At 34.0% G+C, this 16,774-nt stretch overlaps 2 protein-coding genes across 4 annotated transcripts; both read right to left on the reverse strand.

The window, feature by feature from the left end:
• Positions 1–993: 993 nt before the first annotated feature.
• Positions 994–1,672, reverse strand: LOC142552080 (uncharacterized). Its single transcript, XM_075661693.1, has one exon. It carries the CDS (start codon positions 1,599–1,601, stop codon positions 1,254–1,256), a length of 348 nt encoding a protein of 115 aa, XP_075517808.1. The 5' UTR covers positions 1,602–1,672; the 3' UTR covers positions 994–1,253.
• Positions 1,673–4,716: 3,044 nt separating this feature from the next.
• LOC142552081 (transcription factor bHLH48-like) lies at positions 4,717–9,959 on the reverse strand. Of its 3 annotated transcripts, none has more exons than XM_075661696.1 (8): positions 9,772–9,959; positions 8,910–9,346; positions 8,639–8,773; positions 8,475–8,540; positions 6,471–6,539; positions 5,958–6,029; positions 5,602–5,809; positions 4,717–5,056 (listed from the first exon to the last, which is right to left on the reverse strand). In XM_075661696.1, exons 2-8 carry the CDS (start codon positions 9,291–9,293, stop codon positions 5,016–5,018), a joined length of 975 nt encoding a protein of 324 aa, XP_075517811.1. In that variant the 5' UTR covers positions 9,294–9,346; positions 9,772–9,959; the 3' UTR covers positions 4,717–5,015. The 3 variants fall into 3 exon arrangements, with proteins under 3 accessions (XP_075517811.1, XP_075517810.1, XP_075517809.1); XM_075661695.1 differs by having other exon boundaries at positions 8,910–9,349; positions 9,772–9,940; XM_075661694.1 differs by having other exon boundaries at positions 8,910–9,947.
• Positions 9,960–16,774: the final 6,815 nt, after the last annotated feature.

Consider the following 16,774-nt stretch of genomic DNA (forward strand, 5'->3'; position numbering starts at 1 on the left):
AGGAGAAAGCAGCATTGTCAAATGCTGAGGCATCAGATTCTATCACCAAGCTAGAACAAGGAAAACATAAGAGCAGTGGAAATGGACTTTCATTGAATCCAAATAAGCTTCTCAAATTTTTAGTAGGAAATTGGTACAGTGTAACTCAAAATCTTCCGAACGTACAATATCCTCGTGCTACATCAGCAGCCACACCACACAGCCGGGGCCATTTTTCATATACTTGGTCATTCAACAGAATGCATTCATGAAATTAAACTTCAATATGCCTAATGACTCAATATTGTTTCCTTTACTAAGACCTTCCTTCAACAAAGAGTGGAATTTTGTGATTCCTTGATGGTTCCTTCATAAAAATAAGCATATCTAAAATCTGAACTACCAGCACTCTGATGATCAGCTAGCATCAAAATACAATCTGAAAAGGCTTAACTTCAAGTCTTCAATGTCCATTTTAATACACTACTAACACTTCCTAAAAAGTAAAGACTCTATCTACATCACATTTATACATGGAAACGAAGAACACCTAATATAAATAGTTTAAAATTTGTGTGTTTATGTGTTACTGCACAATTATTAATTGATTTGATATAATTAATAATCATTTTTACAAGTTTAATATCGTACTAAACCTGCATAAGGTTGAATGCTTCGTGGAAGCTTGAACATAAGTACATTTTAGCTGGAACGACCCTGTCTCAGACAAGAACAGCAGGTCTAAATTCTACTCGAGCGGTGAGGAAAAGATGCAGAATAGCCACAATATCTAGCTAAAAAGGTCAGAAATGGCCCTCTATTAATTTTTGTTTCTATTAACTACAAAAAGAGAGAACAGCAAACGATTCTATGACATTGTCATCAAACAAGAAATCCTGAGGCCATTCGATGGAGTATGATGAAACTGAAAAAAAAATGCAACCACGCAGAAACGCAAAATTATCAGCAACATCAATCATCTACTTAGAACAGTCTACCATAACTAATAAGCCATAAAGAAACGTTTGTATAAATCATTTATAACTTCCAGTAAGTTAACGAACTGAAAGCTCATTAGTTAATATCCAAAGAAAGGAACCACTTCAAATTCATCAGAGAGAATTCCAAACTCGGGAATTGAAAATCTGAAGCAACAGCAAAAGTCATTACATTTATTTATCCAAAACATGATATATCGAACAAAAGGCCCAGACTTAATAGCGCAAAAGAGGTGTAAACAAAGCCACACCGCACAAAAACGATCCGAAGGTTTCTCAATCAGCTTCAACGGGCTGGGAAGATTCCAATTCGAGCCGCTCCAGGGCTTTCTGGTGCGCCCACGTCTCGATCGTGAGATCGGGCTTGGCGTTGAGTCCCACCCCAAGTATGACGATTGTAAGGAAACTAGTGATGTAACACGGCAGCTCCCAGTCCTCCCATTTCCTCGATTCCCCGGGTAGCGGTGGCGTGCGGTTTAATAGGTAACCTTTAGGCTTATCCTCGTGGCCTGGGCTGGTCCAACGGCTCGTCTCTCCTCCTCCGCCGCCTCGGGTCCTTAGGGACGAGCTGAGGCGGTATCGAAGAGTGTTTGCAGCGGCAGCGAATGGCTTGAAAGACGTCATTTCACGAGAGACAGACAAGGGTTTGGGGAGCACTCCGGCTTGTTACCAACATGACAGCATAACTACGACGTCGTTGCCAAAATTGTAAATGACAATCCGGTCCCTTAATTAGTGAAAATAGTTTTACTGCCCCAGATTTCCAGAAAATGAATGTGGGCCTAACAATTTTTTACCCCACACACACATATATATAGATATATATATGTATATATGTTAGTGCATCGAGTATATACGTAATATTTCACCCTACCTCACTGGGCCACTGCTCTCATGAGGAGATCAAAGGCCCAAATTTAACCACATATATGCGGGGTCCACCAATTCATATGTGGGGTCCACCAAATTCTTTAAAATCAACGACCCAGATCCTGTGGGGGCAGATAGCATCGACATAACTAGTATATACGTTGTACATATATAAAATATATTTTTGTAAATTTGAATTTATTTATAATTTTTTATTTCATTATAGATATACATGAATTCTTATTTTCAACCTAAGACAGACAAAACATCGCAGTCATCATTTTTTCAAAATATGATGTATTCACAGTCTGATCTCGATCTATTATTGCTGAAAATCTAGAGATATCTTCTATATATTTAAGATATGGCTCCCTTAGATATACATTATATCTCATATATTCAAGAGGTGTCTCGCACCGTGCATCAATTTTTTAGCATATCTATTATTTATGTTTATTTTCCTATTGGTTATCTTCTCTACCATATGGTACCATTAAGAATATAATTGGTATATGATTTCATTCTCATTTTTATTTTATTCCAAAATTCATTTTATTGCTATTTTACCATACCAAGCATGATGACAAGATACCACAATCTCACTTGCAAAAAAACACTAACGAAGCGTGAATTAGAAAATTGCCAAGGCAGAAAAGGAAAATAAAAAGGAAATAAAGAAAAAAAAGGAATACAGACAGGAAAAGAAATAAAATAAAATAAAAAAACCAAAAGCTGAATGGAGAAAATAAACGGCCAAAGGAGGAAAATGGCTTTTTTTTTTAATTAAAAAAAAATCCTAGTCTAACGACAATACACGCGTAGAATTGAACTTAGAGTCTCGCCCTTTGTCATTAGATCAAGGGAGAATTTGAATCTAGAATCTCACTTTTACCACCAGGCTAAGTTATATTTAGCGGGACGGAAATTGTCTTTTTAAGTTTAAAATTTTAAAAGAAAAGCAGTAAATGTAACTCAACATCTCATCGTCATTTTCTTGAAAGCCAGAATTATTAAAGAATAAAGATATTCTATAAAGTTAATATAACGTCAATCAAACTTTCTTTACTTTGGTAGGTGATAAGAAAAGAGTGATTGCACTTGCTTTAGTGCAGTTTAATTATGAACTTCAAGGAAAGTATAATAAGTGGAGACTCAAAGAACCAGTAAGAAGCCGTTGTTTCTATATAAATCACCTAATGATGAAAACATCATATGTTCAAATTTAAAAATTATTAAGTACATTCATATTTATGGGGGCGAATTCCGTCTCAGATTTTATCCATGATCATCCATTGATTTTCGAGTATGACGATGATGACGAGAAGCCTAAACTTTGTAAAGTGTGGGCTTCTGATGATTGCCGGTACTCGATTTTACAGTAGCGGCATTTTGAGTTGCAGTGTTTTCCTGCACAAACATTGTGCTGACTTTCCCAAGGTTTTTATGGATCCAGATTCTATTAATGCTAAATATAACTCTTTTATTCTATCACAGACTCCAACACGTGAGGATGACAAGTGCTTAAAATGCTACCAAATATGCGACAACTTCACATACTGTCCCAAAGAAATTGAATACGGAAATGCTAGTCTTCATCCATGATGTGCTTCTCCGAATAAGATGGAAAAACCAAGTACACAGAAGCCACCGCGGCTGCCGGTAAAGCCCCACACACAGGAAAATCAGTGCTGTGTGTAGTGCATGTGGAGAACAAAAAAATGGCATCCTCTTCACATGCCAACAGTGAAATTACTGGCTTCATCAGGATCGTGCTTCCCTTCCGCCGGTTGCAACGCATGCCTTCCATTCTCACCCACTCGCTCTCTTTTACTCCCGTCCTTATTCCTGGGGGTCATTCAAAATCTGCGATGAAGATCTGCCTCTAAAGCTTGGTGTTTATACTCGTCAACCTTGCAAATATGGCACTCATATAAAATACACCATCTCACGAGTCAATTTTATGTGATGGATATTCTATTTTGGTCCCCATGAAAAATATTATTTTTTATGCCAAAAGTATTACTTTTTATTGTAAATATAGACATGATTGACTCGTTTTATGAATATAATCCGTAAGATCGTCTCACAACAGACACACTAAAAAAAATTAGATATTAATCGTTGTTTAAATTCAGTCAATATCATCATTGTGATTCTCTTCATCTTCGAATACAAAACTTTCATCGTGAAGTTTTCTCACTCTAAATCGTAAATGAATATGAAGTTTGATATATTATAACAATCCTACTAATCACATTTTTTGTTGGACTTTGATTTATGACAAATAAAAAAACTACTTTTCAATTTTAAATTATATTTTAAATTTAAATTAAAAGACAAAAAAAATTAAAATAATTAAAACAAGAGCTCTTTGCCACCAAGGCTGGCTATCCCTTTTTCTAGGCGGTCGGCCGTAGCGCCTAGGCGCCTGCCTAGGCCGATTTTAGAACAATGCACGATATACATGTTAATTAACCAAGAGATCTATTTTCAGTGTTTTTTTAACACGAGATATTCGCGCAAACATTTGAATAAAAAACTAATCATGTGAGGTCCATCAATTTTTTTTATACAATATGTTCGGACACATTGGGAATAGCAATCTCAATGTAGCATAGAATCATCTAGAAACGGCAAGTCTAGTGGGTTTAATGGTTAAACAGTCAATGGCTTTGCCTACAATAATCAACTCTCAAGGGTTATAAACTATTTCTTAAATTTTGCCACCAAATTTCTAACATGAAATTATGAAGCATGACACAGCCATATCTAAGAATGCTGAAGCATACATTTCAAGAACAAATGACCTGATAATTCACGAGCACACATCGCTCACTGCTCAAGGCATTTCCGCTATTTTGCAATAATAGACAAGAAGGCTAGTAATGTCATTAGCTTCATCCAACATCATAAATTAGTTAAAATTCTTGTTTTACATTATGAATCAATCAACCTTCGTTAATATGACATGTATTAAGATGGAGCAACACGTTTAGCTTAGATTAGCAACACATCAATATGTTTAACGACTTAATCTTCTTATATATAGACTCAAACGAGGATTTCCAGACATGGAACTCACGGTTCCCTAATGAGAAGAAGGCCTCTCTGATTGCTAAGATATATGCTATATACAGGCCGAGCTACCCGAAAAACTCTAGCCTTCCTTCAGAGCTCCATTTTCAGCTGCTGACTCGAGTGCAGAGAAGCTATGACAACATAAGAGTTAGTTCCACTTAACAAGACATAACACTGTCGTTGACTGTGACGAGGACCCACAGCCAATGTAAGGAAGCAAGCAAAGACACTCTGCCTAACTTAAATTCTCTTACATGTGAATTTTACTTCAAATGTAACACTCTGTACGATTTTATTTTGGGGAAATGGTTATATTTCTTGGAAGTGGAAACAAATCGTTTTCATCTCATTTTTAATTTCTTCTCCAAAACATATTCCATCCCATTAAACACACTTTCCTACACAATCATTACTCTTTTCATTTCAGCTTTTTCAGTACTTAAAAACAACGTAATTATCACATTTCTCAACTCATTGCCTGAATCAAACATTGTCGAGAAACGCCCAAAATAAAGACGGAATTATGACTTAAGTTTCGTACTCTAAGCTACATTAAGCTGCCATCCTCGCCAAAATCCAGGAGTCCCTTGATACAGATTGCCTTTGATTCAAAGGCCAACTAATTTCACTTAAAAATAACAAAGTATGTCATTATTAACTTATAGACTTATAGTACCTGAATTTGATGAAGAATCAAAGCTTAAAAGCGGATTTTCTGTTGTAATGAAGTTAGAGTTGTCTTCTTCTCTGTCCCAGATGGGCTGCTGAAGCCCCTCAAAGTGCCACAACTGTTGATATTGCTGCCTGCTCCCACTTATTTGGCCTTCGGGCCAAATTGATGCAGTAAACATGCTTTGGTAATTATTATCAACTGCTGGTTCACTCTACATGAACAATTTTGTCAGACAGAAAAAAATTTAAAGTCTTGTTTATATACAAAGAGATGATATAATTATTGTGATTTGCAAATGGTTCTCTCATTTTGATATTATTTTATCGGTGATATCTGTTTTAGAGGTAATATCTACTTACTTCTTCAGCCAAGAAGGCATCGAGATTGATATCGCTTCTCGGGTTAACGGCAGCAAGTCTCATGGATAAAAACTGGTGTCAAAAGAAACATTTTTGATTAGCTGAAAATGGGCAGGAAACAAAGGTGACAAGGAGTCGACAACAAAAAGGAACAAACTGCTCAAGTAACTAATTTTTTAATAGGTAAATGGTCGTTTACGAGTGTTCAATTACAATAATTTTTCTGTTCATTGCAGATCTTTTAATCGGCCTTCTGATACCACCACCCACGCTCCCCCCCCCCCCCCCCCCCCAGTTCACTAAACCCAACATCTTCCTACCTTAACAAGGACCGAACACAAAAACAGATATCTAAAAGATAAAGCGAAGATATGGGAACTGTTTTCTACACCATTTTTCAGTCTTCAGGAGACAGAAGAATAGATGGTGGGGGTGTTTTATTTACATGTATTCCACCAGATATAAGTCAAATTCAGAATAACTCATAAGAGGTGAGAGTGCACCAAGTCAGACCTCCACTTGCCGTTGAAGTGCTTGCACATGGTTTATTATCTCATCCAGTACCATTGCAGTCCCTGAAATCTGTAGAGCACACAAAATGAGCTTCAAAGGCTCACTCTGAAGGGTTGATGATATTGTATCAACCAAAGAGGAATCAGATATTTTCACACGTTCGACTAACATTCACAGAGTACTAACTGAGAAAAAAAAAAGAATGGCTCATTATAGCTGAAAACAGGCTCGTGCGAATTTTTTTTATTTAAAAGAGTATGAGACCGTTCGCCATTCCTCAGAGACCCATGATTAGAGACTGTTGTGACGAAAGAAATTATGTATCAATATTCTCCTAAACATGTTATAACACAGTAAAGTTAATTAAGGCAGCTGACTATAACCAAATAACAATAGTTAAAAAATTTTCAAAGCCTAGAATTGGAAATATTCAAGTGTGATCCTTGTCTGCAGGAGATTCATCTTAAAGCATATGACTATTGGCTGCATCTCCATGAACTTAAGCCTTCGGGACAAGCGTGGTTTTAACATGGTATCAGATGTATGGGGTCGCAAGATTGAAACCTTCAGTGCGCAAAAACTCCTATATATTTCTTAAGAAGGAATTGGATGGCTTTTGTTGCTGGTATTTAACCGACTTTCGCATATACATCTTGGATATCGCTTCCGAGTATATATTCCTTTATTCCTGCCTTACAAGTGTGGGGGTGTGTCAAAGGGTAAAAATACTGATTGTACCACCTCGCATAAGCTCGAACTTTTTAGACAAGGTTTCAACAATGAACATAAATCGTCATCGCGATATATTAATCTGACATGAATATTTTGTTTTTCATTTCAATGTACCTTGAAGTTCCCCTACTTTCTTCAAAAAATTAAATAAATCGCCACTGAAGTTAACGTACACTCTTGAGACCACTCAAAAATATTTGAAAGGAAACAAGTATGATGAAGAGAAATTCTGAGGTAGAAAACTAGAAAAAGCTGACGTAAAAGAAAACCACCAAACAATTGTCCTTTGATAAAATTTGATTTTCCAAGTTTTTCCCATTAAACTATCAACAGAAAGCAATCAATAATCACAACTCCAGTATTCAATACCTAACTCCAACAATCACTTCTCCCTAGCCAAAGTAATAAATCCAAATCATAAAATCAAACGTGTAATATTCGTGCCTTTTTTTGTCTGGGATCACAAAAGAAATAATCCAAAGTGTGAACCATATAATCTGATTGATGCAATAATATTTAGTGAAAATGAGGTGATGTGAAGCAGCAAATGACAACAATGTCCTTAGAATGACAGGTAACGACCCAACGCAAAGGGCCAAAAGGTGAAACCGAAATGTAAGAATCATGAGAGAGACCATTCAACAGGAGCAGCCCCTTTCTTGGTTCAAATCCCATCAGCTTTTTCTTCCTATTCCCCCATTAAAAAGTTGACAGCGACACCCTAATGGTGGTAATCAATTCACAGACTAATCCTTTTTTCTTTTTCTTTTTTTGCTTTTTGGCATACAAAATTATGAAATGCATAAAACCCGAATATATGAAAGACAATTTTACATTTTAGTTTAATATCTAGTTAGTTACCCGGATGTGGGAATAAAACCACCTGATTTTACCATACCGGAAATAATCCAACCAGATTCAACTGGACTAGTCTAGATTTTCAGGTTTTCGGGCTCCTGGCGGACAGCCTTGTAAGTCCAGAAGGATTTGTATTTAAGGAGACGACTCAACAAATTTGGAAGACGAGACTACAAGTTTGTGAAAAATTATAGATTAAATTTCAAATATGTTATGGTCCGTGGGAGAGATTAATCTCTCGGCTCCACCTCCGTTCATAATGGGTTCGCCAGTGCAAACTAATGCATGCCTTCTACTTTATAAATGTTGCATCTTTTAATTGTTATATAGCACTAAGATCCGAATGAATTACTAATAATAGGGAAACAACTGCCTTTCTGCCAACCAATCAGGCACCAGAAAATGACAGCTAACCTTGTTGCATCCTGGGACCAGCTCCTGTAATAGTTTCATTCTGGCGTTAATCTTCTCTCTCCTTGCCTGTATAAAAAACCCGTTATTTGATCAACAACCTAACCGCATTTTAAGCTACTAATCAAAGATTATGAACGTAATTATTATGAGATTAAGAGTGCTACCCTTTCAGCTAAGCTATGGCTATCTGTCGCTTGGCCACGGCGAGCTCTAACATGGATGTACGGCAGCTTATCTCCACTGCCATCAGAAATATCGTTCGGCGCAACTTTTTTGCTCTTTTTATTCGTTTCATTAACCTGAAAGAAATGCAGAAATGTATTTTTAGGAAAAAAATTTATAAGATAACGAAATTTTCATGAGATGGTTGAAGCATCATAGAAGGTCCCCAGAAAGGAACATCCATGAAAATCACGGTCGGGGGTTCGAATTCACCTTTCTCTCCTTCTCCTTCCGCTTCAGGCTCTTGGGACTCTGATTTGAAGTTGCGGGCTTAGATGAATTAAGGTGCGAATCTGACTCTAGTGGCTCTTGCTTCACCACATCTGGCTTCATGGAGCGAGAACCTGACACCACACAGTTACCCTCCGGCGAATTGCAAGCCGTAGCAAAAACTGAAAACTTGGAAGCTCGGTCGATGAGGGCAGTATTGGAAGGAAAAATAGGCGGCGGAGTCTTTGCCTGAAAATCTTCGTTCACCAAGAGTTCCACCGCCTGTGGCGGCGGAAGTTCGAGAAGCGCCGTAAAAGAGCTCCCGCCGGTCTCCGATTGAGTTTGAGTGGATATTACGTCATGGGCTTGCAAAAATCCGAAGCCCATTTCTTCGGGATTTGACCCGCGTATTCCGGATCTAAATTGCAGCTGGGTTTCTCCTACTTGCGGTTCCATAATTGAAAAAAAAATCACTAATTGAATCAGCTATGACAAACAATTTCTCTGAAACCCGAAATTTTGAAAATCCAGAGCTTGCTCTCGCGAAAGATAGAAAATAAACTCTAAATTGAGTAAAAGTAAGCAGAGAACGAATGTACTAGGGATCTTTAACTCAGTTCCACCACTAACTTCAGTAAATTTTCGAGTATCGAGAACTGAAATTCCAGAATTAGAAATACCCTCAATAAAACTTGAAAAAACCAGATTCCAATCAAGAAAAATGAACCCAAAAAATTACAACTCATTAAATTGAAGTTTTTCTCCTCAAAAAGTTGTTTTTTAAAAAAAAACATGAACACACACCAGATATTTGATACATTTTCCGACCAGGAAAAAGAAAGTGCAAACTCCAAAGTGGAAGTACTTGAAATGTCTCAGGGGAAGGAAAAAGCAGGTAAGTCGAGCTCTGTGTGCTTTAAAAGTTCTGCGTTAAAAGCTTCAACGTCAATGGCGAGCATTGGTCAAAATCCATTCTTCTGGTTTCTATAGCTCGCGCGTTGAGCTGTTGAGTGTAAAATTCATCAGCCTCCTTTTTTCACTATATATTTTAGGAACCCCCCCCCCCCCCCCCCCCCCAGCTGTGCTGTGAAAGCTTCGTTGCTTCGGTCCCAACCAAATTCACTTACTCTGCTGTAACAAATTATTAATTATTTTAAATATAATTATCGACCTTTAATTAAAATAATACGGTTATTTTAGGTAAAACAAAAACGACTCGATCACACACACCAAATTTAATTTATCTAAATAATTGAAGTAACATATTATACAAACAAATGCATTCCATTATTTCCCTTAAGAGATATCAAGATAGTAAATTAAGTTAGCGTTTGATTAATGATTATGAGTCTAATTCAATAATTTTTAGGATCAGCATGTGGCACAGAGTTTGCTCAGGACGGTATTTTCATGGTTTTCAAACTCATACATTAGCTCAGAGATTTACGCCGAAAAGATAGCGGCGACTGGTTTTATCGTCATCCGAGAAAAAAATGTATTAAACCTCCCTCCGATAGCCTTCGAATTGTTAGAATATGTGAGCGTTTGACTAATGATGATAACTTCAATTTCTCTTACCGACAAATTACTATACATTTATGTCGCAGGGATATTACTCGGTCCAGTTTATTGACTGGATTGATTTGCAAGATATTGTGTTAGTCCAAGATTCACTCAATGTACAACGAAAAACAGTCGAGCAAGAGATAACTTACTTTTTTTTTTAATCACCCAAACAATAGTAATAATTCTTTCAAAACAAATGGTAAACGAAACAATTTAGCATAAAATGCAATATCAAGTATTCGAGGAATTTTGAAATAATCAAAAAACATTATTTAACCAAAATGATACGAGAGGCCTTGTATATTACTAACGTACTACATGTGAGATCCATAGGCTATAGTTTTGCAACACCAAAATTATTTAAAACATATCATCTCACTAAAATTATCATTGATAGCATGTTATCTATTCAAGTAAAATACAACGCATTATCACTGTTTCTTTCAGCTTTATTTAATGCCAAATAAGGGTGGTATATAGTACTATTTCAAAAATTACACATTGTATTGAAAATTTTCCGTATATCAAAATTTGCGTTATGTATAATTAGCATATCGATTATATCAAATTATTGAGGTATACCGATATTTTGACACGATATCAATATATAACGTTTTATATTGAAAAAATCATTATATCTTTTAAAAAAATTACCCTTGTTATTTAAAATACTATAAATTTTTTAATTTATACATATTATTTCGTTAAAATAATCCAAAATTTTGAATTTCATACCGTTATCTTATAGAATTTTCTAGTATCGATATCATGTCATACCAACGGTTAACCCCATATACAAAAAATTTAATATTTTCCCCATCTCTTGAAAATGTGGTGATGCAGGCAGGCACCTGTTTTAACCCAAACGCGATACTCACATTCTCTTTAAAGAAAGAGATTTAAAATTCGAGAGCCTCTGGTAGAAAAAAGAACGCGTCACTGATTTCTATCATAATAGGAAAAACCTGTCGAGGATTCAATCCCAAATCAAAGCACCTTCCTCTCTCGCTTGGCAATGTTGGAGTGGTTTTTACAAATTTATCGTTTTCCCCTGACCTAAGGACAGTACATCATTGCATAGGAGCTGCCTCCCAAATGCGTATGATCCAATTCTGAAGTCAATCCATAATTATAGTCTTTGATCACAAAAAACTAGCATTTGATGTATTACGTGTTGTGTATTTATATAATAATTTTTAATAACTAATATTTTTTTAAAGTTAAATAGCTTAATTGGTTTTCTTTTAAAATTTTGTGTTAATGGGTGTTAATTCCAATTTTGAGTGATATGATTATTTAGTTTAAAATTTCAAAAGTAAAAATAGATATAAAAAATAGTTATTTTTAGATATGATAGAAATAGATGAGATTGAAAAATTACTAAAATGGGTTAATAATATTTAATATTAAATAAAAATAAAATATTTATGATTTGTGAAAAAGGGTATTATTGGTTTATTAAAAAAATACTAATACACTAAAAATTAAAATTAGTTACTATGACCTCTCCAACTTTAATAATAATAATATTGATATTGAAAAAAAAAAACTAAAAAAAAGATTTTGTTTATATAAATATTTCCACGTTATAAAATATTGTTTGAGTGGGTCCTTGTAGGGTCGGAATATAGGATATTCTCTTCAAATTGTTGTATTAGAAGATGATTTTTTTTAGCTTAAAAAATTGGATCATTCAAAGCCTTTATTGGATCGTAGGTCTTATATGCTTCATAATTCAGAATACAATATCATATAGCCCGTAGATCTGCACCAAACAGCAAGCTACAATTAATAATTTGGACGACATGGGTCAATTATTTGCTATTTATTTTCCATCGTATTAATTAGAATGAGATTTTCAGTGAGTTTTGTTCGTTAATAACTCCAACATTTGGCGAAAAATTATAAACTTAATTACATTAATTTTATTGATTTCATGGGCTACCAATTTTGTTATTTCATCCATCCATTCAAACTAATGAGATTCTACAATTCGGATATTAACCTCACAACATATCAAATGGTTATTATTAATCTAAACACGATGAAGTCATATTAAAAAAATTGAAATGATTATGTTCGTCATGTTGGCCACAATAATTGTCTATTTTGAGTTAAACAATCGAAACGTGGTACTTAAGCTCCTGTAACAATTTAAAATATTTGAGTTGCACCGTTACCACAAGCTATAGTTTTTGATAAAACAGCAAACACTCGCTCCTACAATTGGTATCAGATTCAATGTCACAAGTTTGATTCTCATTGATGGCAAGGAATGCAATTATAGAGAGAAAGATTGATGAGTACAATAAATGTATTTGCTTGGTAAATAAATCGAAACGTGGTGCTTGAGCTGTTGTATGATTTAAAATATTCGAGTTGGCACGGTAACCATCAACTATAGTTTTTTTTTTATATTTTTTAGAGTTTGGTTTTGGTATACTAATTAACCATCAAATATAGTTTCGGTTTTACGCATTATGTCCAGCAAAGTAGGTTGAACTAAACATCATGCAACGGTGAAAATGAATTAATTTACTTGTCTTCAAGTCCTCACGAATGTGCAGTATATTCGGTCAATCTAACAACTTGAAGATTATAATTATATGTGTATTAATTTGAGTAATCTATTGCTAAAAAACCTTTACTTCGCATAATCGGTGTATATACATATAGACAGATAGGTAGAGTGTAGGCATGCAAATAGACAGAAGCCTAACAAATCGGGTGGGCGAGGGTGGGGACCGGGGAACGACCCAACTCTCATCCGGCGACCCGTCATTTTCTTTGCATTTAACTCACACACTGTAATATACATTTTGAGCAAAACTAAAAAATACCACGTAGATTTGGATTGTGTGTGTGTAGATATCCGTGAGATTGGAAAAAAAAAATAGAATTTCACTTTATGTATTATTTTTCAAATATATATAAACTTGGCCTGGTGTTTAAGCTGGTATTTTTTTGTGGAATTTTTTTTCATAATTCATTAAATATAATTACCAAATTCTCTTGGCAAAACATGAAAAATAAATGGTGGAATAAGAATATAGTATATTTGGAAGTCTAAGACGCAGAAAACGTTTAAAAAGACTGAATGTAAAAGAATATATATTTTAATTCGTTAAAAAATAAATACTTATATATATTAAATGCTTAAAAAATAATATATACAAAGCCAGAAAATTATCTTTATATTTATATTTCAATTTGTATACAAAAATATTTTGAGTCTTAATTTTACTACATAAATTATCAAAATATAAAATTATTTTCTTAAAAGACACGTGAAAAAGCTTGCTTTAATATATGAATCATTTTTAAGTCGAGTGGTTCTAATTGGTACACAGGTTTCCGTTCAACTTTTTCTTTAAAAACATATTTAAAATATATATATGTACTAATATATCCAAACATATATATCAATTTCTTAAAATAATATCTATAGAAGAAAACTCTATTTATTCAAACAATTTTATATATATATATAAAATGCTTCTCAATTCAACTAGATTGATAGGATCCATCCATACGAGCCCGACCCTTCTTTTTCTATTGTGTGGATAGAAGAAAGTCCAATAATTTGAATCTTCTGTTTTAAAACAGTAAAGTTTTATCTTTCGAAAATATATACATCAATCAAAATATGCATCTTATATTTGTATATACAAATTACAATGCTAATACAACAACATTTACACAATCGTCTTAATGATGGGATCGATACTCGACGATATGGATTTTCCTACGTCATATGATAGATGCATTTGTTTTTGTTTTTTTTAATACAAATTTAGGGGAATAAGAACAGTGGCGGAGCCACGTACATATATAAGCCCGGGTGTGGTCCAATTTTTTTTAAAAAAAATTATATGTAAATTTTGTATGATTTTGGAATAATATGATATTAGTTCGGATAAATCAATTTAAAATATTAAAATATTATAGAATTTAAATTTATAGCCCGGACAGAACCATATTTCTGACTCCATCACTGAATAAGGATCAATCCTAAATATCAGTTATCCTGATCGAAGGTGAAATCAGTGGGGCTAAGCCCCGCTCTCATGGTTCGCTCATGCTCCAATGCCGGCGATGAAGCAAACAAATAGGGTGTGAGAATTGAATATTCAGACCTCTGTGAGACTAAGAGGGGCTGGTCACAGGAGATATTCTTGTAAGCCTTGTAACATTAACCCAAAAACCAATCGTCACTTGTGGATTAATTTATTCTAATATCGTTTCAAATGTATATTTTGAAGCTGGCACTGAAAATTAAAGTCACAAATTTATCAAATTTCGTGTTGTTGAGCTTCCGTTGATGAATTTAAATTAAGAATTACATATAAAAGTACGGCAAACTTATTTATGCAACTAGTCAAATAATCGATCCACTTAATTGGTAAGAGGAATAATGGGTCATATAGCACAGGTAATTATTCTATTGAGTCATTTATTACCCAAATTAATCATAATTACCATGCATAATACGTATTAGATGTATAAGGTTTCAAAAGAATTATTGATTTCGACGTAGACACATTTATAAATTGTCGGATTTTTTATTTTACGATTTATTGTTAAAAAAAATAAAATAGGCTACGCACTTATATATAACAATTCAATACGTTCAGATTTTCAATGTATTTACATGTTATCGTCCCGGTAAATGTATCCTGTCAATTGGATAATCAAATAATGACGAATTTTAAAATTGTAAACTTAAAAAATTATATTTCCACTGGAATGTTACATCACAATATCATGGATGCGACATTGAATGAGCGAAGAAAACTTAGGTTTAATATATTGGGTTTGAAAAAAACTGAGATTTTTGGTATAGAAAATAAATAAAGTTTGTTTGGGTTTTCTATGAAATGTGTATTTAATCGCGGGATTTTAATTTTTATGTATGAAATATTTTTGCGTAAAAAAAAAATCACAACGACCTATGATAACATCAACATTTTGAATTATACAAAAAAAAAAGTAAATTCTTATTGTTAATGAAAATATTAAATGAATGGAGTAGAATTAATTCCTTTCATTTTCCCTTTGATCATGTATGTTAACATTGGGACTACAAAATCCATTGCGTTTAAATCCAATGGCGACAAATTCACGTGGTTAGCCCATATTTCATGGGCTTTTAGGACCCACTTTTCATAATTATTGTATATCTTAATAAAATGAAAATTGTACATCTTTGTGCAAAATTCTCTCTTTCTTTTTTTAAACAGATATTATCTAAAATTATGACGTTCTTCGTGTGTGTGTGTGTGTGTATATATACACTTGACAAAGCAGTTCCGACTGGAATGGTCACGAACGAGAAACGGGAACGAAAAATTTGTTATACAATGTCGTGTGACCTCTCCGAAGCTCGATTTAACAAATAATAAGAACACACGAAACTGACTAAGTTGGCCTAGAATGTGCGGGTGTTTTGAGAATGAATCATTTTTATCAATTTTTCAAATGATATTTAGAGATGTATATCTCTACTATATTATAATATATGTTTGAATTATAATACTTGTGAGTATATATGTACGAAGTATAAAATAACAAAGTATAACAAAAGTCAAAAAATTGTTGATTAGAATATAGATTCGTAGCCATAGGCCCACATAAAAAAAAAAGCTGGAAGACGAAAGAGTCCAGTCTTTCCTTGAAAGGGACCCAACATTACATGTAAATTAAATTAAACCACGAAGTAAATATACCAACTGGATGAAATTTGGTAATCGATGTGTAGGTCCCGTTTCGCTTGATAATTCCAACCGAAGTTTTTTTTATAGCATTTCCATTCTAATGCAAAGATAGTATCCCATTAATTTTTTATATGAACTGATATCGTATTTTGTAAATTACACTGATCAAGTAAATCACATGAGATAAATCACGCGTGACAAACTTGCCCGTGAAAGTTTTGGTGAGAAAAATCATATCAAATACCACTGTTTAAACAATCATCTACTCCATCAACTCGAACTCTATCAGCAGTGAGTATCTTCCTTTCTTCTTAGGAACTATAATTTCAAATATGTACTTTCGGAAGAAAGAGGAACAAGAAAAGGCTAAAATTTTCAATTTCTTGGCTATTGGTTTGAGAAGGAACAGTGCCACTTTGGTGTGTCATTTTTTTTTTCAGAATGAAGTGTCATTTTGGATCCAATAGAAAACTTTACACAGTTCTATATTTTGTTTAGACCATTTTTTCTAAATGCGTTTAATTTTTCTTGTTATTTTCTCTTAAAATTGAACCTCCGGTATTAATATACTTTTTGGACAGATATTTT

This window comes from Primulina tabacum, chromosome 7 (assembly GCF_025594145.1).
Source record: "Primulina tabacum isolate GXHZ01 chromosome 7, ASM2559414v2, whole genome shotgun sequence".
Classification (NCBI taxonomy): domain Eukaryota; kingdom Viridiplantae; phylum Streptophyta; class Magnoliopsida; order Lamiales; family Gesneriaceae; genus Primulina; species Primulina tabacum.

Coding starts and splice junctions, on each gene's coding strand:
- LOC142552081 (XM_075661694.1), bottom strand. CDS start 9,362: ATGGAACCGCAAGTAGGAGAAACCCAGCTGCAATTTAGATCCGGAATA. Junction 6,540..8,474: donor TGGTCCCAGGATGCAACAAG/GTTAGCTGTCAT, acceptor TGTGCTCTACAG/ATTTCAGGGACTGCAATGGT. Junction 6,030..6,470: donor CACTTCAACGGCAAGTGGAG/GTCTGACTTGGT, acceptor TTTTGACACCAG/TTTTTATCCATGAGACTTGC.
- LOC142552080 (XM_075661693.1), bottom strand. CDS start 1,601: ATGACGTCTTTCAAGCCATTCGCTGCCGCTGCAAACACTCTTCGATAC.